Below are 26,164 nucleotides of genomic sequence, written 5' to 3' on the forward strand. Positions count from 1 at the left end.
TTCAGTTTTTTTTAACTATTTCAAAAAAAGTGTGTGTGTGTGGGGGGGGGTGTTTGATATTTATAGACTATGTAAATTTAAATCCAATGTGCTAAATCAGATCCTAATCTATTTAGGTGATTTAAGAAGTGTTCCAATTTTAAAATGTCCAGAAAACACCATTGTTTCAGTGGGCTTAGGTGTGCCAAATCCATGTAAAATGGATTGTTAGCATAGCATCAGGTAGAGGTTTTTTGCAAGCCTCTATATACCTCTGTAGGGTTGGGAATCCTGTTAAAAAACAAAATAATGAATAACCCAAGATGCTAACCTGTTTTTATAAAAGCATTCAAAAGTGTCCAACATGTTCCAAGCATGTGCTCATCTTCAGAGGTAATGATACTTTACCAGTTTTCACTTGAAGTCTCCGAACCCCACCAAAGATTCTTCCGAAGCAGAGGTGAAACGTACAGGAAACACATTGGGCCCTTTTGAATGTTTTAATAAAAACAAGTTTTTTTAGCACCTTGGGTTAGTCCCTTTTTCTTTTTACTGGCATATCGTTTTAAAATGTTGTTTTAAAATTTAAATTGTAATATTTTTACTTTTACTATGTCATTTATTTTGCTTTAACTACTGTTATAAGTTTTCTGTTATTTATTTTAACTAACGTTTTAACTTTTTGTTTGTTTGCTTGTTGTAAACCGCCCAGAGACGTGAGTTTTGGGCGGTACAGAAGTGTTTTAAATCAATCAATCAATCAATCAATCAATAAAAATATCAGCTATGCCACTTAGCTAGAGCAAGCATCAGGAGGATATACAGAGTTGGAGGAAGGCCTTTGTGCCTCTAAGTCCAAAGTAACAGCAGGAGGCATGGCACTGGAGCAAAGACCTCTGGAGTATTTTACAGCATGTCTGTGCAGTTGGACGCTGAACTGGGAAGGAAGGTGGTGTTATTAGGCGGATACAGGCAGCAGGAAGAGGAGCAGGACCTTGAAAACCGAGTCATTTGCAGCACTCTTGCTTGCCTGCCTATCATTTCTTACCATACAGAGCTTTGCACTGACTGTGCTTTTAGTGGGGTGTCAGCAAATTAGCGGCTATATCATTAATATATTTTCTTGCATGCCAACAAATGAGGCAATCATTAAATCCAGCTGTATAGTGGATAATTTTTTATTCACTTAGGGAACGGAGGGAGGGCATCTAACAGCATGATTCCATGGATGGTTATTTAGAACAAAGGAAGTTCACTGGAGTGTGATAGTGCTTACACACAGGTAAGCAAGCCAGACTACATAGGGTTGTAGTCCAAAAACAACAACAAAAACCCTTAAAAAGCAGTAGCAATTAGCAGCTTACTTCACTTGCCCATTATTCCCTTCATAAGTGCACCCCACACATGTGGTAGCACCACTGAGTGTTCTGCCTGTGTTCAGTATATGGGGTGGGGCGGGGAGGAGAGAATACAGTTATCAGAATACTTGCTGCAAGGGTGTGTGGCTGAGAGGTTCTCATTCACTTAGGTCCACCCTGCTCATTCCTAACCACTTGATTCTATGCATGTTTACTCAAAAGTAAGCCTCACTGGGTTCAGTGGGGCTTTCACCTGAATGTCTACTATGCTGCAGTCTAAGTGCTCCATGAGGAGGAATATTTGGCAGCAGCATCTGCAACTGGGTAAAGTTCCCTGTGCTTGCTCTTTTTAAAATAAGCATGCTGCAGCAGCCAAACAGTGCTTCAACCAATACTAGGGAATACTGTGATGGGACTGGACACCAGGGGTGTAGCAAGGTTGGAGTGGGCCCAGAAACAAGATTTTAAAATGTGCCCCCCTTTACCGAAGCTCAGCTCATGAAGTAAAGAAATCTTAAATGAGGCTGAATAGTGGTAACAAAAAGCAGAGTATAGTTTATATTTTTATTTATATCCTACGTGGTACAATAGAATATCATCCTAAATTAAGGGTTTTGTCAATTGTGGATGATGCAAGTCATTGAATGGTACTAGAGAAAGACCTGTTGTTCTGGTAGCTCCAGGTCTTAACACTCACATCAATTTTGGAGGATGAATACAACTGAAGGAAGCCTGGGAGGGTGTGCAGCTGGGGGAGTCAGTCATGTGACTTGCCTCTGGGGGGGGCCCAAGGCAGTGGGCCCCCAGACAATTGTCTCCCGTTGCACTATTATAGTTATGCCCCTGCTGGACACAATTGTTTAATCTCAAGCCAGCAGGCTATCTGTATTCTATTATTATCCCCAAATTCAGACGTGCATTGACATTAGCCCGAATGGATGCCCTTCCATCTGCCGTTTTAGAGGGCAGGTTCAAGGGCATCCCTTTCCCCGCCCGCCTCTGCCCTTGCGGTTCTGGCTAAGTGGAGACCAGTACACATTCAGTTTTACACTGTGATTTTTTTAAGGAAGCCCCTTGAGATTACTCCCCCCCTTATTGCCTAAGTTTTTAGGACACTCTCATGATTTCTATTTGAAGTTTTTATTACTTAACCCAGATGAAAAAATTATTAATATAGTGGCCAGGTTTTGTTTTATAACCTGCAAAACTCGATCTGATCTTTAGCAATGCATTTCATGAGTAGTTTATATATTTTCTTCTTCTTTTAAATTTTTATTTACATGATACATTGTTTGTATTTCTTGTATATTGGTCTACGACCGTAATAAAGTTCTGTTCTTTTCTGATGGGACTAGATTTCAGAATTAGTCAGTAGATAGTATTGCCTGGCTACCAAGTACAGCCGCAGTTGGGACTTCTGCCTGTATTATATGGTATCTTGCGCTGCTAGCCATCAACAGCCTTGCCAGTGTACAGTGGTCCCTCGACTTACAAACTACTCGACATAAGTATTTTTCGAGTTACAAACAGCAGTTTTAGATCCGGTTTTAGATGCGGTTTTTTCGACTTACAAATTTTTAGATGGGGTTTCCTCGACTTACAAATTTTTAGATGGGGTTTCCTCGACTTACAAATTTTTAGATGGGGTTTCCTCGACTTACAAATTTTACATGCGGTTTCCTTGACTTGCCTGCCTGTTTACTGCCTGTTTATTCTTGAAAAGAAATGTTCCTGTGCAGTTTGCAAGCCTTACTGGGGGTCTGGGTCTTTTTTCTAGGCTCCGGAACGCATTAATCCGTTCCCAATGCATTCCTATGGGAAACCGCTTTTCGACTTACGAATTTTTCGACTTACAAATGTGCATTCGGAACGGATTAATTTCGTAAGTAGAGGGACCACTGTATTCTGATGTGCTCACACTTCCCAAGTACTTTTTTGAAAGGCAGCTTCACACAGTACATTAATTTCAGCCTTGAAATTACCGGCACAACATGACTGTACCTGGCATATTAAGCAAAGCCAGGAAGAGGCCATTTTGGGCATAGATGCCATCTGAGAACCAGCCAAGTAGCAGAGTTGGTAATGATGCAATATATTCTGTAGTAATAGTTTGCAATATTAATGTACATAAACTCTTTCAACATTGCTGCACACCTGGATGTTGTAATTAACACACACAATGTTCATATCACCATAAGCAAATTAAATGTTCATAGCTGCTATTAGGCTTGGCCCATTAGACATTCAAACTATCCTGGCCAAAGGATTTTACGTATCCTTGATGAAAAATACATAAAATGCAGCTAACTTGGAAATCCAATGAGACTAAGCAAGAATCTAACACACACTCACACAGTCTATGCACAGGCATTAAAACTCACTGTACATTTTACCGCTAGACTTGATGTTGCAACTAGGCTTCTATATAAGACCTACAATTCTTTCATCCAAGTCTGATGAATTTAACAATACAATTATGATTTCTCAAAGCCCAAAGTAATGAAGAAGTCAAGAAGCCAGGTATCTAAAATGTAAATCAGTAACCGTACCAATGCAACTGCTGTCTTATGGCACACTTGATGACTGTAGAATGCATCCACACATTCTTAAGAATATAATATGGATTGTCACCAAGTATATTAAACAGGTACCTGGTGCTTGACAAGTTCAGAGAATTTAGCACAAAAAGAGTGCTACACAAAGATGATGAGTACAAAATAGGCCTCTGGAGCTTTACAGTAACACATCAATGCCAACTTGGCTAGGCATACTGACAACTGTATTTGATTTATATAATGACCTGAGCCATTTTTGGAAGAGAGGTATATAAATCAAACAAACAAACAAACAAACAAACAAACAAACAAACAAACAAACATCTTTCTACAAGATATAGTTGACAAGACCTTCTCTGTAAGCACTTCAAACCACTCCTACCAGTTATTTTACATTTGTAGTTACTGGGAACAACACAATTCTGGCTTGTTGAAAGATAGTATATTCTCCCACATACCACCATGATTTGAGAACTCAACATGAGGAAATCAACAATGGCAAAGCAAACTAGAAAAAAGAGAGACATAATGGCAAATGCACCCACCAACAAACTTTCAAATGACGGAAGTCTTGCTTTGTCTTGTGCATTTCTACATATCAGACTAGACATGTTGTATGCAGATGCAATTCCTCAGGAAGAGCTTCCAATATTGCAGTAGTAGTATGCATTTGAATAAAGCTTCAGGTTGAATTGTACCTAGAGGAACAGTCTAAGGAATGCTACGGACATCAACATCTGAACAGCCCATAACTTAAGAGGAAGTTCAAGCACTTGCTATTAAAAACTGGTTTCCTGCCTTGGGGCTCAAAACTGCCTGAAAGCTTCAGACACCTCCCTAACACCCACATCAACTAACAGGGTTTGTGGTGAAAAATTGCAATGTATTTGTAACAAAAGCATGGAGACAAATCCCTTTTACACTTAACAGTGCACACACATAACTTGTGAGAAAGCTTTCTCCCAAAACAACTGCTCACCCACCATTTAAAGCAGATGGCTTGAACCTCCCCCCACCCCCACCTCCGTCAGTTGAAAACAATTGCCAAGGCTGTCTTGGATGCTATGTTCACGTTCAACATTTGGGGTATTTGCAGCCAATGACTGAAATCAGTACCTAAAGTTCAAGTAGCCATTTGATTAAACATCAGATAAGGGCCAAAACACGTGATAAGACTAGGAATGTGCCAAGAGTGTGTGTCTGTCCTGAAGTAACTGGAGACTATCCTAATGCCCTATTGGGGTGTTCCTGAATTGTGTGAGGGGGTGGGCATCACCCCAACACATGCTCTAAAACACTATTTCAACAGGCAAAGCTAAAGGTTTCAAGCAAGGTATGAAGAAATCTCTACCTCCATACAGCTTCTAAAGCCAAAATCAGTCACTTATATCTGCCAGAGCTGTAGTGAGAGTCCAACACATCACGTCTGTTTTTTAATAGCACCTTCCACAGCGTTCATTTACAAGAGATTAAGCAGCAGTATTACTGAAGGCTGCATTTCCCCTGCAACTTGCAGAGTCAGAAGAGCTGGTCGTATAACTGTAGATATCTCAACACAAATGCCATTTGTGGGGGTAAGTTCCACCTGCAATTACAAAATACCGAAGAAGAAGAAGAAGAAGAAGAAGAAGAAGAAGAAGAAGAAGAAGAAGAAGAAGAGAGATAAAAGATTGATCTGCCAGCTTTCTGCAAGCCAACGTGTGAAGGGGCAAGGAGCAGATTGCATGGCAGTGATCATGGTTTCCCCACAAAAAATTGGAACTGGAAGATTTTCATGCAGGTTTTCCTCATTTGTGTACAATTTACACAATATTTTTCCTCAGAACAAACTATACAAGTTTTCTCAACATCCTTACTAGCTTGTGATCTGACATCGCATATTATTTGACCCATATGTATAGTAAGACACACTAAAAAAAGAATACACCATAATAATTTTACCTGTGTAAATATCTCCAAGTTTTTCAAGTAGCAAAGCAAATTAAGATAAACTAGTGGGCCCGGGCGCAGAGCATCTGCGCCTCTAGCTGGACACAGCCGTTCCCCGCCGTCTCGGGGACTGGGGGCAGAGCCAGCTGTGCTGCCGCCAGCTCCCTCCACCTCACCCCCCCACCATGCCACCGCCTCCTCCTCCCTCCACACCCCCCTAGAGTGCCACTGCGGGCGGGCGGCCGGGCCAAGAGTGCCGCCACCGTGGGCGGGCCAAGAGTGCCGACGCCACCATGGGCGGGCGGGCCGAGAGTGCCGCCACCGCCGCGGGTGGGCAGCCAGGCCGAGAGTGCCGCTGCCACCGCTGCGGGTGGCCGGCCTGCCGGGCCGTGAGTGCTGCCGCCGCGGGCAGCCAGCCAGCCGGGCCGGGAGTGCCGCCGCCGCGCCGAGAGTGCCACCGCGGCCTGGCCCACCACCCTGCCTCCACAGCCGCCCAGCCAGGCAATTCTCCTGGGTGCGCCTTACCCAATCAGGCGCCCCCGCAGCCCAGCCAATCAGCTGGGCTGCCGGTACGCACGTTCTAAAGGCACACCCAAGAGAATTAAATATATAGATATTTAGTGGGATAGGCAACTTATTAGTTTTCTTTCACTTGTTTTAGAAAGGAACATTGGTACTCACCGTGAAGGTTTCTTCTAGCTGGTGTAGAAGAGGTCACCCAATTTGGGGGCCGGAAAAAAGAAAAAAAAGTAAAACAATGGTGAGTGAGATCAGAGCCAGCAGGCACCATTCCCTATTGGCTCCTTGGCAATGCTGCATGGAGGGCCCCTGCAGCCGTGCCCTCTCAGGTTGGCTAGCTCGGACACGCTGCCTATGAGCCAGCCAACTGAGCTTGTTGCAAACAGCTCTTGTGGCAAGGGTTAAACACTCCAACGGAGTGAGGAGTTAGGCCCAGTGGAGGGGGCCGCTGCTTAGGCAGGTCTGTGGCCATGGTGGAGGTGCCTGCTGGCCCTGATCTCACTCACCATGGTTATTGGTATTTTCTCCCTCCGGCCCCCAAGTTGGGTGACCTACAGGTGAAACTCGGAAAATTAGAATATCGCGCAAAAGTCCATTAATTTCAGTAATGCAAATTAAAAGGTGAAACGGATATATGAGACAGGCGCATTACATGCAAAGCGAGATAAGTCAAGCCTTAATTTGTTATAATTGTGATGATCATGGTGTACAGCTCATGAAAACCCCAAATCCACAATCTCAGAAAATTAGAATATTACATGGAACCAAGAAGACAAGGATTGAAGAATAGAACAATATCGGACCTCTGAAAAGTATAAGCATGCATATGTATTCAGTACTTGGTTTGGGCCCCTTTTGCAGCAATTACTGCCTCAATGCGGCGTGGCATGGATGCTATCAGCCTGTGGCACTGATGAGGTATTATGGAAGACCAGGATGCTTCATTAGCGGCCTTCAGCAATTCTGCATTGTTTGGCCTCATGTCTCTCATCCTTCTCTTGGCAATGCCCCATAGATTCTCTATGGGGTCAGGTCAGGCGAGTTTGCTGGCCAATCAAGCACAGTACACTGTATACTTTTCAGAGGTCCGATACTCCAACTTCAAGTACATGCTGATGGGATCTGAGCTGTCGGTGACTGACCAGGAGAGGGATCTTGGGGTTGTGGTAGACAGCTCGTTGAAAGTGTCGACTCAATGCGCAGCAGCTGTGAAAAAGTCCAATTCCATGCTAGGCATCATTAGGGAGGGGATTGAAAATAAAATGGCTAATATTATAATGCCCTTATACAAAACAATGGTGCGGCCACACCTGTAGTACTGCGTACAATTCTGGTCACCACATCTTAAAAAGGACATTGTAGAACTGGAAAAGGTGCAGAAGAGGGCAACCAAGATGATCAGGGGTTTAGAGCACCTTTCTTATGAGGCAAGGCTACAACACCTGGGGCTATTTAGTTTAGAAAAAAGACGACTGCGGGGAGACATGATAAAGGTCTATAAAATCATGTATGGTGTGGAGAAAGTGGATAGAGAGGAATTCTCCCTCTCACATAACACTAGAACCAGGGGTCACTCCATGAAATTGATTGCCAGGAAATCTAGGACCAACAAACGGAAGTACTTTTTCACACAACACATAATCAACTTGTGGAATTCTCTGCCACGAGATGTGGTGACAGCCAACAATCTGGATGGCTTTAAGAGGGGTTTGGATAACTTCATGGAGAAGAGGTCTATCACTGGCTACTAGTTGGAGGGCTATACGCCACCTCCAGCCTCAAAGGCAGGTTTGTCTCTGAGTACCAGTTGCAGGGGAGTAACAGCAGGAGAGAGGGCATGCCTTCAACTCCTGTCTGTGGCTTCCAGGGGCATCTGGTGGGCCACTGTGTGAAACAGGATGCTGGAGTAGATGGGCCTTGGGCCTGATTCAGCAGGGCTATTCTTGTGTTCTTAAGAAGTTCTAGTAAGAGCTAATCTCCCTACTTTTCTATCACTATAATCTTAACTGATTAATTACCATCTGCACAAGTTAGCCCACATCGGCCTCAAACGTTCACACATCTGCCAAATTTAATTGGGGTGGATGACATCACCACAAACTACGCTGTCTCACTACACAAACAACACCATTGAGCTGTCCCTATGTGGCACTACAACTGTACTACATTTGGTCCAAACTGTTCCAGGCATTGTGAAGCTGATAGGCAGGCACACGCAGTCACAGCTATATGAGCTCGTAAGCTTATTTGCCTTAAGGAAAGTAGGTTAATAAATGGCCAAGTATCATAATGCAAATCTACAATTGGTATACAATGCACAATTATACTCTATACCAGAAATGGCTTTGGCGAAAGATTTATACGATCTGAAGAGAAACCAGAGTATATACCAGAAATGGCTTTGAATTGTAAGAAATACAGGGAGGAGGGTAAACTCAACCAAAATTATCAGATCACCTTTTTTATGTGGAAAGTTTTTAGTTTGAGGAAAAAACAAAAAAAGGTGACAAAGTGGAATATGATAGAAATGTTTTCCAAGTGGAAAACAGAGGATTTCTTCACCCAACACATAGTTTGTGGAATTGTAGCACAAGATAGCAGGACCCTGTGTACTAAATTTGAAGCCAATTCACCAATAATTTTTTTTAGACACGGAGGATATTTTACTTTTTGTTTTAATTTCCTCATTGATCTTGTAAAAGACTGCAATCAACCACCATGTGGTAGGCTTGTGCAAGATTGACGGGGAACCAAAAAAAAATTGCATCACCCTCCGCATCTAAAAAAATTTATTAAATTTCAAGTAATTGATCCACAGGCTTCAAACTTAATAAACAGAGTCCTGCTATCCTGTGCTACAACTTTGCCTGGTTTCAGAGCTCCATGGCCAGTCCTTCCCAACTTACATCTCCCCCCCCTTTTTTCTCCATTGATCTCTATGTTAAAAAAAAACCCCGTGTAGCTGGCTATAGAGACATGTGGCAGCCCTGCGCAACATACACAGCAAAATTAATTTTTAAAAACACACATGAGTCAGGCTTTTCAGGAAGGAAGAATTAAAGAAAAGAATGAATGGAAACTGACTCTAGGGCACAGGAAACAAGTCTGCCCAGTGGGCAGACTTGTTTCCTGTGCCATATCAGCTTCATCCGTGGGGTCTCCTGTCTCCATACATCAGAATAAAACTCTGCAGAATGACGGAGTATCCCTGGAAGATGTTTTAGAAAGTGCAACTATTTTTGGATGCAGATACTCCTAGTTAAGCTCCATTTATAATGATAAAACCTGAATAATTCCACTTGCTATATGAACAGTACCTTGCCATCTCAGGACTGAATTCAGGCTAAATCCCGCCCTCATATGAATGCACCCTAAGCCTCAGCATGCAAAAGCACTGTAAAAACCCCATGCGGAAAAACTCCAGGAGTAAGTCACCTCACCACAACCCTCACTGGTGCACTCCATAGCCCCATCTCCCCTCCGCAGCCTAAGTACAGCATTTGTCTACAGAGGCAGGTTCTGGAAACCAGGACAGTTTCTTCTTGTGAACTGGACCATTAATTTCCTTCCACTAGTTTCCACATCACAGGAAGACTCTCTTCCTGCGTTTGGTGTTGGTCTCTGCAGAGAAACACTATACCCAGGGAGAGCAGGATGGCATGGATAATGAATGTACCAGCACACTCCCGTTCCAGAGTATACTGTCTTCGATTTTGGAAACATTTAAAGAGCATTACAGTTGTACTAATTTTCCTTTTTAGAGGTATATTTCTATATAGAGGCATTCAAAACTGGAATCTTCCACTGACAGTCTGAAGTGGGGCAATCCAGTCTTCCACCTCATTCTCTTGCATGGCCTTAAGATGGCTTTGAGAAAAAAGAGAAGGATTAGAAAAACCAATGGGGGACAAACCTATCAGTTATTATTATCCATGAAAACTAAATAGAATCTCCAAGTTCAGAGGCAGTAAGTCACTGTGGAGAGAAGCTATTGGCTTCATGCCATGCTTGTTGTCCATCTCCTGAAACATTTGCCTGGCCACTAATATGAAACAGGATGCTGGATGAGATGGACCTTTGCTCCACAAGTCCCTGGTGGTAGTTTATGTATATTGCTCAGGGAAGCCCTTCCTGACATTAACTGTATACATCTTTTCCCAAAAGCAATACAGATACATCAGAATACTAGGAACAATTCCTTTCCTTTATCAGATGCCTGCAGTCCAGTACATAGTACACATTTGTGACAGTGAGCAGTGCACATCCTCTTGCACAATTTAGTAGCAACTTAATTTGGATTAAACCAGTAAGTCTCCCCAATTACCTTGCCCTGAGGCAAGGAAAGAGTAGTCAGCCAGATAATGTGATTTAAGAGTAGAGCATGAGAAGATCTGGATTCAAAATAAAAAGGAAGAAATATTTTTCAGTAGCTTGTCTTTGATGTTTTTACTATATAATTTTTATTGATCCTTATTGTTATAACATTTTTATATCAGCCACTTTGTGAGTGTCACCTGAAAAGCAGGATATAAATTGTTATGGAAGCTGAGCTTAGCCATGCCCTTTCACTGGAAAATAAAGAGAGGAGACATAGGGATGTGCAAATAGATTTGGGTACAAATCGATTGGTACCCGAATCTAGTTGATTCAAGCAATTTGGAGACAGAACAAATCACCCTGTGATCCATTGGTTAGATTTGGGTCCAAATCCAATTGCACCAGATTTGATTCAAATCACTTTGAGATTCAGATTCCTCCTATCACTTTCCCCAGATTCCCAGCTGTCATTTAAAAAAGAAAAAGAAAAAGCTAAGCTCTAGCCCTTGTAGAAGAGGAGTTATGGAGCAAAATGTGCAGTCATTATTTTTCAAGTGTTTGGATTCTTTGGTGTATAGTAACTTTTTATCATAATGAATCCCTATGAGGATTCATTACACACCAAATAATCTAAATGTCTCAAAAATTCCTAAAATACAAACTGAGTATCCAGTGGCTTGAAGGGTCAAAATGAACAGAAGAAATGAAGGTGTACAATGACTCCTCAGCTATGTCCATTTCTCAAAACAACCTTAAAATAGTGGTGCATATGCTGGTAACATCCAGGCTTGACTATTGCAATGCACTCTACGTTGGGCTACCTTTGTACTTAGTTTGGAAACTGCAACCGGTGCAGAATGCGGCACCCAGGTTGGTCACTGGGGCCACCCATAGATACCACGTGTAGTGACCAGGCTTCCTTCCCTCTAAAGAATTAACCGGAAGTGAATGTTTGTCTTGACTGCCAGGCTAGTGACCTACAGAGATCACCCAATGAGTCCACCGGGATGGGTGGGTGGGAATTAGAGAGCAGTTGCTGGGAATTCTGGGAACAAAGAAGTCCTTGTATGGAGGTGCAGAGGAAGACGTGGCCATGGAGGTTGGCTGCAGGAGAATAACTCTGCAGATCCTTGAAAGACAGGAGGGCAGGAAGCTTGAATTCTCACCAGGAGTTTGGTGAGTTCAAGGCAAGGAGCCAGGGTTATGGCTTTGGGAAGTTTAGCATAGGGAAGAGTGTTCCCTCTAGGACAGGCCTGCTCAGTTTAGGCACCCCAGCTGTTATTGGACTACAACTCCCATAATCCCCAGCCACAGTGGCCAATAGCCAGGGATTATGGGAGTTGTCAGGTTAACATCAGCAGGAGGACTGAAGTTGAGCAGCCCTGCTAAGGTGTAAGCTCACACATTTTTTTTATGTCCACTCAGTTAATTTTAGATCCTCCACTGTTGAATCAGCAAGGCCCCACTCTGAATGCATGTGTGCATGCACTGCCTTGATACTGCTGCCCAGAACAAAACTCATTCCACACACTGAAGAAAAAAATTAGAGAGAACATTGATAGGGAACAGTTTTAGTCAGACTGGCAACAGGGATGCTATATTGCTTTGTGTGTGCGCGCTCTGCATATTCTGGATACTGTTCTATTATAGTTTACCTGCAATGTAAATGAAATAAGAAACAATAGCCTACGCTCAATACACCTAGGGTGTTGCAAAAGCCTCTGTGAACATTTAAGTGTGCATTAAGACAACCTATTTTTGTAATCCTACTAAGTATTCTTAACTGTGTCTAAAAGCTGAGAAAGCCTGAGACGGAAACAGACTGCAGTAACTGAATACAACTTTTTTAAATTTTCTTTTGGCAAGCCCCTCTGGGTTGGTTTTTAACTCAGGAAAATGGGGGTGAAGGGGGATTTCTCTGGTGAAAACACGCCCTGAAACGTTCAGCAGCTATCAGTTTTCTCACCACGTGTAGGCTTGTATGTGGAAGATTTTTGTACTTGTTCAAGAGCCAAATTAAGAGTGTTTTTTCCTGGGTTATCCCACTCCAAGCCCAGAGAGATTCTGAAGACAAAAGGGGTGGCGGTAGCAGCATTTTGAACCTACTTATAATACAGAATAGTTTTAGGAGAAGCCTAGTCAGGCAACTCAGCAGGAATGATTCAGCACTTCTTTCCCTCACATGAGCTTGCTTTGAGACAAAGGCTGTGACCCCTTACACCACATTATTCCTATTTTAAGAGAACTAAACTGACTGCCAAATTCCGGGCAAAATACGGAGTGCTAGTTTTTACCTATAAAGCTCTGAATGGCTTGGGCCTTCAGAGTGCCTTCTTCTTCTTCATGAACCCCACTGCCTATTAAGATCATTGGGGGAGGTCTGGTTGTGATTGCCACCAGCTCACGTGGTGGTGACCCAAAACCAAGACTTCTCTAGAGTTGCTCCAAGGCTCTGGAACACACTCCCAAATGCAATCAGAATCTCCCCCCTGCTGGTTGTTTTTGAACAACTTTAGAAAACACACTTATTTCATCAGGCTTTTAGTTTATGATCTTTTAAAGTTTTGTTTATGGTAATTTTAATCTGTTTTATATTATTTTTAGGTTTTAGTGTCATCTGTTTACATTGCAATAATTCAGCACCCAGACCTGCAGGAGAATGCTCCTATAGCTGAAGCCAGGGACACTGTTAGGCATGGACCTGGGCACTCAGATCTGTGTGCCCACGCTCCTCGAGGGCCCAGTGATTTTCCTCAAGGGAAAAGAACATCCCTTTTATATTTCCTGAATGGTTTGGCCTAGCATTCTGAAATTGGGCTCAGATGCAGAACAGGTTAGCAGGACTCTGTGTGTTGATGTTGAAGTGCATCAGTTGATCCATTGATTTTTAAATGATTTTTTGAATATATTTTTAAAACTTCAATAAAGGCAGTCCTATCTCCCTGGTGTTCCAGGTTGAGGCAGTGACCAGAAGTGTCTTCTATCAGCTATGGCTGATACACCAGCTGCGTCAGTTTCTTGAGATAAACGACCTCAAAACAGTAGTACTTCTGCTGGTAACCCCCAGACTTGATTACTGTAATGCACTCTATGTGGTGCTGCCCTTGTATATAGTCTGGAAACTACAGTTGGTCCAGAATGTGGCAGCCCAGTTGGTCTCTGGGTCATCTTGGAGAGACCATATTACTCCTGTATTGAAAGAGCTATACTGGCCACTGATATATTTCCGGGCAAAATACAAGGTGCTGGTTATAACCTATAAAGCCCTAAATGGCTTGGGCACTGGGTGTTTAAGAGAACATCTTCTTTGTCATGAACCCCACCGCCCATTGAGATAACCAGGAGAGGTCCATATGCAGTTGTCACTGGCTCATCTTGTGGCTACTCAGGGATGGGCCTTCTCTGCTGCTGCCCCAAGGCTTTGGAATGCATTCCCTAGTGAAATAAGAGCCTCCCCATCTCTGTCAGCTTTTTAAAAGTCTCTAAAGACACATCTGTTCACCCAGGCTTTTAATCAAATATTGCTTTAGTACTGCTTTAAAACATTATTTTAAAATTTTAAAATTGTTGTAATGTTTTAACTTTTGTTTTGTTTTTTGTTTTAACTAATGTTTTACTTTTTCTGTTTTTACTTTGTTATAAACTGCCCAGAGACATAAGTTTTGGGCAGTATAAAAATATGTTAAATGAATAAATAAAATTACAAAGACTGAAACACCCTCCCTGGACCATCATTCTACCCCCATGTGAAGGAATCTGCCCTTTGTCCTCATAAAAAAGTGCAACATGCCGACACCCCGCTTTTGCCCAACCCTTTATATTTCCAGAATGGCTGGGCATAGAGTTCTGAAATTGGGCACACATGTAGTACAAAATCTCCCACAGAGTGCTCTCTCCAGTACAGTTCTGGGAGAAAGGAAAGAAGAGAACACCGATAATGCAGTGTCTCAGTTCTGGTCCAAGGGCACAAGATGCAGTCATCTTAACTGAAGCTAAGCAGGCCTAAGCAGTGCCTGGATGGGTGATCAGCTGGGAAGAACGCCATGTATGCCTCCTTGAGTCCCATGGTGGGATATAAATGGAATAGATCTATAAAAGCAACTCCTCTCTTTAGGGTACAGTCTATAGTGGACTTGAAAGCTTCATAAACAGTTTTATTTGGAATCTGGGGGTTAGTTTACAGATATTCTCATAATACGATGAATGCAGAGCATGTTAACCATTAGAAGCTATTACAACACAGGTCATGCATATTACTGGTTTGCAACTAAGAACTATAAAATGCCATCTTCTGCATAGCTCAGTGGTTACCAATAATATTCAGTCACAGATACAGTAAAATCAAGTTTCACAGGCTATTAACCCAATGTAGTCATCACTATCCATTCTCACATTGCCATTAACGAGGCTATGATGCTGAGCATTTGATATCCAAGAGTAAAGCTCAGATCTTCAGGTGATCCTCCAAGTGACTGGTCATATTCCTATTTTGTAGGATGCATTTAGTTCATCCTCCCTAAATGCAACTTTTAGCAAAAAGAAAAGAAATAAGCACCAATTATTCCTCCAGTACCAGTCACATAATTACCCCAGCTAACTGGGCAAGGAGTCCTTTTATAATGGTGGTTCTGTTATGCATAGCAGGGGAGGAGAAGACAATTCAGCCTAACAAAGCTTTCCCTGTGACTGTTGCTTATATTTCCCTTTGCCTTTATAGTAAGTGCTAACTACAAGTGCCTTTGTGACTTAGGACAAGGAACCTGCCCCTGCCCAGCCCAAAGCTTTGAAAATTTTGTTTAAAAACAGTATATAAATATTCTAAAAACAAACAAACAAACAAACAAACAAACTGTTCAAATACATACCGTAAGAACTCCATCATTAGGAGATCCCTCCATGATCAAGCCAAATATGGCCAATGATATTTCCCCCCTTTACATGCCATTCCCACAAGCCTCCACCCCATAATGGCCATATTAAGCCACCTAATGGCTCAGTGGGGAAGTGACTTGCCTAGGGAGCAAGAGGTTATTAGTTTGAAACCCTGCTGGTGTGTTTCCCAGAATATGGGAAACTCCTATATTGGGAAGCAGCAATACAGGAAGATGCTGAAAGGCATCATCTCACACTGCATGGGAGAGATGGCAGTGGTAAACTCCTCCTTTATTCTACCAAAGAAAACCACATGGCTCTGTGGTTGCCAGGAGTTGACACCGACTTGACAGCATGATCTTTCCTTTCCTTTAGCCTCAGATTACTGATCACGCGGGAGACGATGATGATGAACAAGAGCAAGGTTATCTTGTCCCTTTCCCAAAGTGTTCGAGAACATGCTTCATCACAGGAAATGGAAGTGCATGGACTTCCAGGAGTTTTTTTAAAAACAAGGAATCTGAAAAGTTCACAAAATGGAAAGGGCATACATTTTCCAGGGTGCAGTAGGCAGAGGGGTAAAGTAAAGAGCTCAGGAAATGGTCCAGACCTTGAATGAGGTAAGTATAAAGCATGTTGTGCCACATATTACTAATATCATCTCAGGGATGTGCCCGAATGTTATTCGGCGCTGGTGGAGGTGGTACTTTAAGGGTGGGGAGCGTGTACTCACCCCTCCCACCTCATTTCCCCAGCTGGCGCTCCGTTATTTTTAAGCCCCTCGGGGCAGCAGCGTTCCTCCCTGGAAATAGCGTCTGCACGTGTGCCCGTTGCGTGTGTGCGCGTGCCAATCTGCCATGCATGCGCACGATGGGTGCACACACAGTCACTACTTCCGGTCACTTCTGGCCGATGAGGGAAACAGGGCGGCAGGGAGGAACGCTGCTGCCCTGAGTGGCTTAAAAATAACGGAGCACTGGCAGGGGAAATGCGGTGGGAGGGGTGAGTACACCCCCCCGCCCTTAAAGTACCACCCCTGCCGGCGCTAAAACGCCGAACATTCCCCCCCCGAGCTGAAATGTTTCGGAGGCCTTTATAATGGCCTCCAAAACGTTTTGGGCTCAAGCCTAATAGTGAGAACTCCCTTTCTACTTCTTCATATACACATCATTTGTGTATGTTGGGAGTGAGAGAAACAACCACTTGCCAAGGCTAATGTTTGAGAACGCACTGATTTCCAGAAACCCCCTGCTAACTGAGCAAAGAGACACCCTTTCAAGTGGTGATTCTCCTATATTTGGCAGGGGGAGAGCAACTGGCCCTTTCCAACCCCAGCACAGCATTCCTCCAGTGGCTGTTGCTGGAGTCTGCCTTATGTTTCTTTTTAGATTGTGAACCCTTTGGGGACAGGGGCCCATCTTGTTTATTTGTCTATGTAAACTGCTTTGGGAACTTTGGCTGAAGAGCAGTATAGAAATATTCAATAATAATAATAATAATAATAATAATAATAATAATAAGAAGAAGAAGAAGAAGAAGAAGAAGAAGAAGAAGAAGGACCAGAAAACTAGGAGGAATCAAGAAGTTAAATTGTGTGGAAACACAAATAATAAAATGGCAAGCCTCAAGAGCCCAATTCAGACATTATGTACAAATATCTTATGTTTCTTTTTAGATTGTGAGCCCTTTGAGGACAGGGATCCATCTTTATTTTTCTATGTAAACCGCTTTGGGAACTTTTGTGAAAAGCAATATATAAGTAGCAGTAGTAGTAATACACATGTACAAATGTCTGTACACTTGTACATGTGTTTGTGTGAATGACAGTACTTGTATTCATTTTAAAAGTGAACCTAGATACAGTCCCTTCAAAAACATGGTAGATAGGTACTTCTGTACCTGCGTTCAACATAATATGTGAATGACTGTACCTGTGTACACTATACACTCATTGTACATGTGCCGGACATAACGTGTGAATGGGCCTAAGGATTCTCTCAAAAGTAGTATTCTTTCCTCCAGCAGGCCCACCACCCCAAGCACACTTGCTTAAATACTGCACTGAACTAAGAGGACCTGCAATTTTAACCTAGCACTTATATTTGTAACCATGTGCAATAAACAGATGAGGGCATTCCCGTTTATGAGGTAGCTGAAATCCCACTGGTCTTCTAGGCCAGTAGATTTCCCCCCTGAATCTATCAATTTATTTATTTATTATTAAAAATTTTATACCGCCGTTCCAAAAGGCTCAGGGCGGTTTACATTAAAACACCATTAAAATCAATTAGCAATTAAAACAAAAATTATGAACTGCATAAAATAATAATTAACAATTAAAAATCATAAAACAGCAATTAAATAGCCAAAACAATTTAAAAATAAGTTTTAAAAAGCTGAGAAAGCTTGGTTGAAGAGATGTAGATGGGGAGGCTTGTATCTTAGTAGGGAGCGCATTCCACAATCTTGGGGCAACAGCTGAGAAGGCCCGTCTCTGTGTAGCCACCAAACGAGTTGGCGGCAACTGGATATGGACCTCCTCAAGTGACCTCCATGGGTCACAGATTCTAAGAAATATGAAAAGATTCCCCAGTGAAACAAAAGCTTGCAACAATGCTCCTATTAGGAATTCAGTTCTTATCACTTCTGCAAATTATCAGGTGTCAAATATTATTTTATCAGCTACATCTTTCTTAAAGCGAGTCATTAGATTTTTAGATCTCTCTCTCTCTGCACTCCTACAGAGTTTCATCCTCACAAGTTGCCTTTTACAGCCCACCAATTCACTATTTTTGCAGGGTGAGCTAAGCCTCATGGCTGCGAAACTGTTGCATGTCTCTCAAGTTTGATGCGAGTTGAAAATTCTCCTTTGTAAAAGTTATACAAGTATTTTCTCCTCCCATTGATTGCTACACCAGGGTTTAAAGTGAAGCCACTAGGACGCACTCAGACACTCCTTGGGCCAGGTTCTAGGCGGGTCTGCTTGATAATCGTGGCAAAGAATGCAGTTTGTAATTGGAAGAGACTTGAGATAGAAAGTTCTTGCTTGGAAGGTCTCCATATCTGGCAATTCAATCAGCAGCTGTTTTATCACTACACAGCAGTCATTGTGCATGGGAAAGTTAGAAGAAAGATGCTATCCGACAAGGAATACTAGGAATGAGCACATTACTTCATCCCATTAGAGACAGCATTTAAATCCTCATGACAAATCAATTTCTACTTCCTTGAAGTCTTCATTTATTAAGTAAAGCTCAGTTTTTACCTTCCTCCCTGCCCTGACTTCAGGTTTCAGATCATGCTTTTCTACATGGGGGAGATCGCCCCCCCCTCAAACTTCTCAGAGGTCAGGCAGGACCTGTTTTACAGGATGACACCCAATTACACCATGCCGGGAAGCATGGTGGCAGATCAAGTGAACAGATTTCAGGAAACCAATAAAAAGCAGCACTAACAACTCAAGTGAAAAGGATGATGTTATCTTCAGTTCACAGTTTAAGAACACTGGAATGGTATCAGCCACAAAACTTGCAAATAAGCACAACATACAAGAAGCCCTCTTACCCCTAGACTTCTGATCCAAAGTTCATGCCAGGGCCTCCAAAGCCTCTGGGTGACCCAAATCCCTTTTAGTCTGTCCCAAGTGGTGTGGTCACACAGCCGAGCATGATGATGTTCAATTTGGGGGGAGGGGCTACAAAGACCTTTAGGTCCTGGCTCCAAAATGACTTAGGTGCACCTCTGACAAGAGGGATCCATTCTGTCTGTCACCATCATACAAGCAATAGGACATCTTGTATAGCAGTTCTATCATCTTTATACTTAATTCTCTTAGCCAGCCACCAGCCATGTGTAGGGATGTGGCAAGTCTATGCGTGCCGCAGAGGGAGGCAAATGATTGGCTGGATGCCGGTTGGCTGCTGTTCGCCGGACTCATGGCAGCGAGGAGAAGCAGGCGAGGCGGTGACGGGCCCGGCCAAGCTGGGGACGTGGCAGCGGCGGGCCCGGCCGTGGCAGGGAGATGGTGGTGGCGGTGGTGGCCCGGCCGCAGCAGGGAGATGGCGGAAGGCCCAACTGTGGCGGGGAGGTGGCGGCGGGCCCGGCCGCAGTGGGGAGGCAGCAGCAGCGAGGAGGCATGAGGAGGCAGCGGCAGAAGGGGAGGGGACGGGCTGGCTTGAAAGTCGTCCTGAAACCAGGGGGGAGGGCGGGACGGGCGGGCGTCAGAGACACAGGGAGAGGGGGGAAGAGGGCACAGACATTCTACACAGGGTCTGCTAGTAGTATTTAGAACAGCACTTCTAAAAATGGGGGGGGTAGTTTTGGGTTTGTTTGTTTTAAAGCATAAGCATTATTCATGCTCCAGTATGAGCCAAGTTAAGAGGCAGCCTTTGAAACTGATAATCATAGCCTGAAGCACGTGTAACTTCTACAAGTTGACTATGAAATACCACACACTTGGGGGTGGGGATTGAGGCAGCAGTCTAATATTGCTGAAACATTCAAGACGAACTTTTCAGAAGACATAAGGCCTGGCTCCATGCCTATGCGTTTGGTTATAATAGAAGAGAGATGGAAAAGACAAGACTCAGTAGTACAAACTGGACCCTACTTTCGTTTTGAAAGGCTTAGCTCGTTTTATGGAAGATCTCGAGACCCGATCAGCTCCAAGCTCCTGAAATGCATAACCTTACCTTGGGTTCTTTCGAAACGCCATTTTTCTTGTGGATCTCACGCTTTACGGAGTTATTCCTTTTCTGATGACAGCGTAAATGTCCATTGGAGACACCATTAGGGTTAGCCATTTGCTTAGGAAAGCGCGTTCCCAGCCCCTAGAAGTGTCTCAGTCCTTTCAATTTTAGCAAGCCGAAGTGGGATGAGCGGATAAAAGTCCTTTCCTGCAGAGAGACCAGCAAAAAGGCATCCAACTGGTCTGGCTGGCTTTTCAAGGAGGCTGGGATTTTGTGACTGCTATCGCGTCACAAAATCTTAGCAACTAAAAGGCAAACTGTCGGTTGTACACCTTCAATCCCAGCAAGCGAGAACAGCAAAAAGTTGCCTTCTTAAAAACGCAAAGCATACCGCCCATGCTGAATGCCGAACACCTACTTGCTGACTTAAAAGCGTTAGCGAAGCCGGGTTTAAAAAAAATAAAATGAAAGGGGATTAAAAGAAGGAGGAGGAAAAGGCGTGGCCCCTTACAGGCACACTCCCTGTTGCACCATGCGCAATCTGGTACTCCAGTGGCCCTCCTAGAATACGATTGATTGATTGATTTCTACACCGCCCTTCCAAAAATGGCTCAGGGCGGTTTACACAGAATAATAAATAAATAAATACATAAGGTGGATCCCTGTCCCCAAAGGGCTCACAATCTAAAAAGAAACATAAGATATACACCAGCAATAGTCACTGGAGGTACTGTCCTGGGGCTGGATAGGGCCAACTCCTCATCTTTAAGTATCAATCAATCAATCGATCGATTCAATCAATCAAGCCTTTATTACGCTCATCAACCAGCAGAGCACATCATCTTTAACTGTACTGGCAGTGGAACACTTCGGAAAAAACCCAAGCCAGCGCTTTGGGTGCTCAGAATTCGGGGTGTGTGTCTGTGTAGCGCGGCACCTCTGTAACCCATTATAAAAAAAGTGTACACACCTTAAAACCAACGAGTTTGACTCTTTTGCAAATCAGCAGAAGCCTCCCCCGCCGCGTCTTTCCCTGGGAAGACTCCCACCCCGGTAGATTCGTAAGCACGATCGTTAAGTAAACGCTTCAAATCCTTTCTAAGGCAAAACAAGTACTGACCCTTTTTTAATCCTAAAAATGTCCGCAGGGTTGTTGCAGACATTATAACAGTGGGATTACCTGGTTTTCGATGTAAATCTAATGGCTGGGGATGCGGGAAGGAAAGAAGTTAGACATATGCAAATCGGGACATGATCATACACGCTCCCCCTCGGAGGCCTCAGTGAATGTGTGTACCTGTAAAATAAATGTGTTCAGGCGGATTGAGTCCTTTAAAAACATCAATAGTTGAGAAAGAAAATAGTAAAGGCAATAATATCAGTCAATCCCCCAAGCCTAAAAGGAAAGGGTGGAGGGGTGAGTGAAGGGGAACCCCAACACATTGCAAAGCTCACTATGTGTATTTCAAAATATATATATTTTTAAAGAGTTCCTTCAGAAGAGATAGAAGATCTGCAGGGCACTGGTCATAGTTTATGTATGTATGTATTTTTACATTTATATACCTTTCTTCCTCTGAGGAGCCCACAGCTGTGTGCATGGTTATATTTACCTTCAAAATAACCCTGTGAGGTAGGTTTGGCTGAGAGATCAGTGAATGAGTTTTATAGCTGAATGGTGATTTGATTTAAAAGTTAAATTAATTAGCTGAAAGTTAAGTAAGAGGTTACAACAGTGCCAAAAGGCCATGACAGATAATCTCTATAAGTATAAACTGATTCATTCCATTCCTGACAAAATCTAATTTCAAAATGTAGCTTCCCTTCTGAAAGGTGTTTATACAGTGATTTTAATGGTATTCCATTCTAATCGCAGGCATTGATCAATTGAGGATAAATGTTATTGTTTCCAAAACTGAACAACTAAAATCCTTGCTGCTATTAGCATGTTGTATAATGTATGTTCATTTTTGACATAGCCAGGAATCAAAGCCTTTATTGGTTTTTTAACATTTTTTTTCTTTTGAGAAGCTGTTTCTCTTCTGCTATGTTTCCCCTCCTGTGTCTATTTGAAACTGACCTAACAATTTTGAGCATATCTAAGTATATTAAGCAATTTCTACACCTGTGGTGTCACCACATTCAAATTCTTCCAATTGCAGCTTCTCCATCACCTTAGCTAGCACTGTATGGTAATAAATTGATGGAATTTCTTTCTCCTTAAAAGAAAAGGAGCCCCAACTCTTAGTATGTTCATATAGCTATATGAACATACTTAGAGTCAGAGTGACCAGATCTGCTTTCTTTAAGAAGGGGTGCAGCTGGCACACCAGCCAAAGCTGTGCAAAGGCAGCTCTGTTCATGGTGGCATTGGCTACCTAAGCATCCAAGAGAAACACCAAGTCTAAGTGGGTTCCCAAGCTGCATTACCTCTTCTTTCAGAGGGAGTACTATCCCATCAAAAACAGACTATGACAGAACATCTATGACAGAAAAGGCAAACTTCACATTACACTTCAGCTGTGGGTAGCCAAGTCCCAATGGTCTATTTTCCCTTCCTCCATTGCAGCCTCCTCTGGAGGGAACAGTTTGCATTGGAGAAGGGCTAAAAAGGAAGGAAGCGACCCTTCCCCAACCAGTCACTGAAACTCCCTCTCCCCAGTGCTTTAACACTACCCATGGCACATCCAGGACTTCTGTTGATTTCCTAAATGTAGGTCTAGAATCCTGCAGGAGCAGCTGTGTGAATGTGCTATGTGTGTAAGCTTTGGGTAGGAAACCACCTGCAGTGTAACCTGCTGTTTGCCCATGTTACTTCATTGGGTGTATAGTGACTCACGGGTTCTGCAGTGCAATAATCAGGAATGTTACAGCAGAAATGAAATGCTCTGTGGTTTTTGTTTTATTTATGAGCTATTGCAGTGCTTCTAGTGTTGCTCTTATAAGGGTAAAGGTAAAGTGTGCTGTCGAGTTGGTTTTGACTCCTAGCAACCACAGAGCCCTGTGGTTGTCTTTGGTAGAATACAGGAGGGGTTTACCATTGTCTCCTCCCGCACTGTATGAGATGATGCCTTTCAGCATCTTTCTATATCACTGCTGCCCGATATAGGCGTTTCCCATAGTCTGGGAAATATACCAGCGGGGATTCAAACCGGCAACCTCTGGTTTGCTAATCAAGTCATAAGGGGCGGGGGGATGCCAAAACTTAGGGCATTTTGAAAGTCAGGATGGGGCAGAGATGGTGAGATGGAGCTCAGGGCAGTTTACACACCTGATTACTTAAGGTTTCCTGAAGGTATTTAACAATGTGGATGTCAGAAGCAAACACACTCTGTGGAATGTGAATCCTTGTGGTCTTTTCCTGTAGCATAATAAACATATGTAATGACAAATATGTAGCAGGGAAACGATTGTAGGGCATCTGGGGCACTCCGTAATAACAATTATTTCAATAATTTGAAATAATTATAAACAATTATAACAATGATTTCAAAACACCATATGACTTCTCTGTTCATTGCATTTCACATGATAGCATTAAGGCTAATTGTAAACCACCCAGAGATGCAAATTTTTGGCGGTATAGAAATATGTTAATTAAAATAAAATTAAGTAAATAAAAATGATGGAGTGCTGATGACTGGGACTCTTCCTACATGTCATTCCATGTCACCATTTCTGAAACCCACTGTCCATTTATTTATTCAGAATGGCCCACATGACAGCCAGCCCTCCGTCACCATGAGGGACCCACTGGGGCTGCTGCGAACCCTGAAAAGCAGCCCCTTTGCTTTACATCCTTGGGGTAGCCTTTCAGTGTTGTGCAGCAGCCTCAGCTGATCCCTTACGTTGACAGAGGGCTGCCCATCATATCAGCCAATATTTATATACCATTTTCCAATTAAAACATTCTCAAAGCAGTTTGCATAATGAAAGGACGGACAGTCCTAGAGCCTATTCCCACAACCACTAGAAAGCGGGCTAAGGAGTGATCATCGGAACTAGTGATCGTCGGAATCACTGGGCTCTCAAGCGGGCCCGGTGGCTCCGCAGCAGCTAGTCTGCCTAATCCCCCCTCCCCTTCAATGAGTGCTCCGTTAACCTTGTTTATTCTAATCGTGTGCCTCCACGGTGCACAGCAACACATTAGTAGACCCCGAACCAGGAGACAACAAGCCTCCCAGCCTCAAGGGTCTCCCCAGAATTCCTGGCCTTGGGGGGCCCCCTAGAACGCACTTGCATGGGGCATCCTGGGACTTTGGGGGGCCAGGTGGCCCCTGACCCCACAGCCCCACTGGCTCCATGACAGAGTCGGTAGTCATGTGGGTGGCCACCCAGGGCTTCACGCTTGATCGTCTGCGGGAAGAGTGGGCTAAGTCCGCTCTCCCTGCCGAACCCTCCCAGGCTCGACACACCGCTCGTGTGTAGAGCCTGCTAAACTGTCAGGAAAACTTAAAAATTAACAAACAGCCAGGGCCAGATGGCATCCACCCAAGAGTCCCTTAAAGAACTCAAATGTGAAATTGCCGACCTCCTTGCAGAAATATATAACTTATCCCTACAATCAGGCCACGGACCAGAGGACTGGAAAGTAGTCAATGATACCGATTTTCAAAAAGGGATCCAGGGAGGACCTGGGAAATCACAGGCTGGTTAGCTTAACAAGCAAATTGATGGAAAGCCTTCTCCAGGATAAAATTGTTAAGCCTATGGGAGAAAAGGGCCTGACTTCTGCAAAGGTAAATCTTGCTTCACAAATCTTTTGGAGTTCTTTGAGAGCAGAGACACCCTTTCCAACAGACATCTGGGTGGAAGTCCGGCCCCCTCAGGCCTTGGGGCCCCAAAATTCCCTCCTGGGATGGGTGTAGAGGAGTGGTGGGCTGATGCTGGCTGGCCTGCACACTGCCTCTGATCCTCCTGCACCACCGTGCTCTGCCACGCCGGGACTCAGGAGTCCTGCCGCACCACCATGCCTGTGTGCGCCTCTGGCTTTTAAGAATGGCAGAAGGTGCACAGGCAGAGAGGGAGAAAGGAACATGGTGGTGGCGGGAACCAGGCTTTGGCTGGTCCTGTGGTAGCAAGCATGACTTGTCCCCATAGCTAAGCAGGGTCTGCCCTGGTTGCATCTGAATGGGAGACTTGATGTGTGAGCACTGCAAGATATTCCCCTCAGGGGATGGAGCCGCTCTGGGAAGAGCAGAAGGTTCCAAGTTCCCTCCCTGGCTTCTCCAAGATAGGGCTGAGAGAGATTCCTGCCTGCAACCTTGGAGAAGCCGCTGCCAGTCTGTGAAGACAATACTGAGCTAGATAGACCAATGGTCTGACACAGTATATGGCAGCTTCTTATGTTCTATGTTCTGCCCCCACCTCTCGTCCTCCCATTTAATGCTAAACTTTTTAATTAGCATTTTGATGCTGCTCCACCCCATATGGAATCATTACTGCTTCTTCCTTACGAGGTAAGGCTACAACACGCGGGGCTTTTCCGTTTAGAAAAAAGACAACTGAGGAGGGACATAATAGAGGACCTCTAGAACCAGGGGTCATGCTATGAAACTGATTGCCAAGAACTTTAGGACGGACAAAAGGAAGTACTTTTTCAAACAGCAGATAATTAACCTATGGAATTATCTGCCACAAGATGTGGTGACAGCCAACAACCTGGGTGGCTTTAAGAAGGATTTAGATAAATTTATGGAGGACAGATCTATAAATAGCTACTAGTCTGAGAGCTATAGGCCACCTCCAGCCTAAGAGGCAAGATGCTTCTAAATATCAGTTGCAGGGGAGTAACAGCAGGAGAGAGGGCCTTGCCTGTAAGCTTCCCAAAGGCATCTGGTGGACCACTGTGTGAAACAGGATGCTGGACTAGATAGGACCTGGGCCTGATCTTATATACTTAAGAGTGTACTCTATCCCAAAAGGGCTCACAATCTAAAAAGAATCA

General features: G+C 43.7%; 1 protein-coding gene across 3 annotated transcripts in view; it reads right to left on the bottom strand.

Moving 5' to 3' along the window:
- SPTLC3 (serine palmitoyltransferase long chain base subunit 3) overlaps window positions 1-26,164 on the bottom strand; it is a 168,677-nt gene that overhangs the window by 124,337 nt on the left and 18,176 nt on the right. The window contains exon 1 of one of the 3 annotated variants that reach the window (XM_053285428.1): window positions 20,221-20,826. The exons of 1 other annotated variant lie outside the window; for it this stretch is intronic. In XM_053285428.1, the coding sequence (XP_053141403.1) occupies window positions 20,221-20,331 (111 nt within the window). In that variant the 5' untranslated portion in view covers window positions 20,332-20,826. Of the gene's footprint in view, window positions 1-4,437; window positions 4,519-20,220; window positions 20,827-26,164 lie in introns of those variants that run through there. One more of the 3 variants, XM_053285429.1, reaches the window with a different exon arrangement.

Source organism: Hemicordylus capensis, chromosome 1, assembly GCF_027244095.1.
Source record: "Hemicordylus capensis ecotype Gifberg chromosome 1, rHemCap1.1.pri, whole genome shotgun sequence".
Classification (NCBI taxonomy): domain Eukaryota; kingdom Metazoa; phylum Chordata; class Lepidosauria; order Squamata; family Cordylidae; genus Hemicordylus; species Hemicordylus capensis.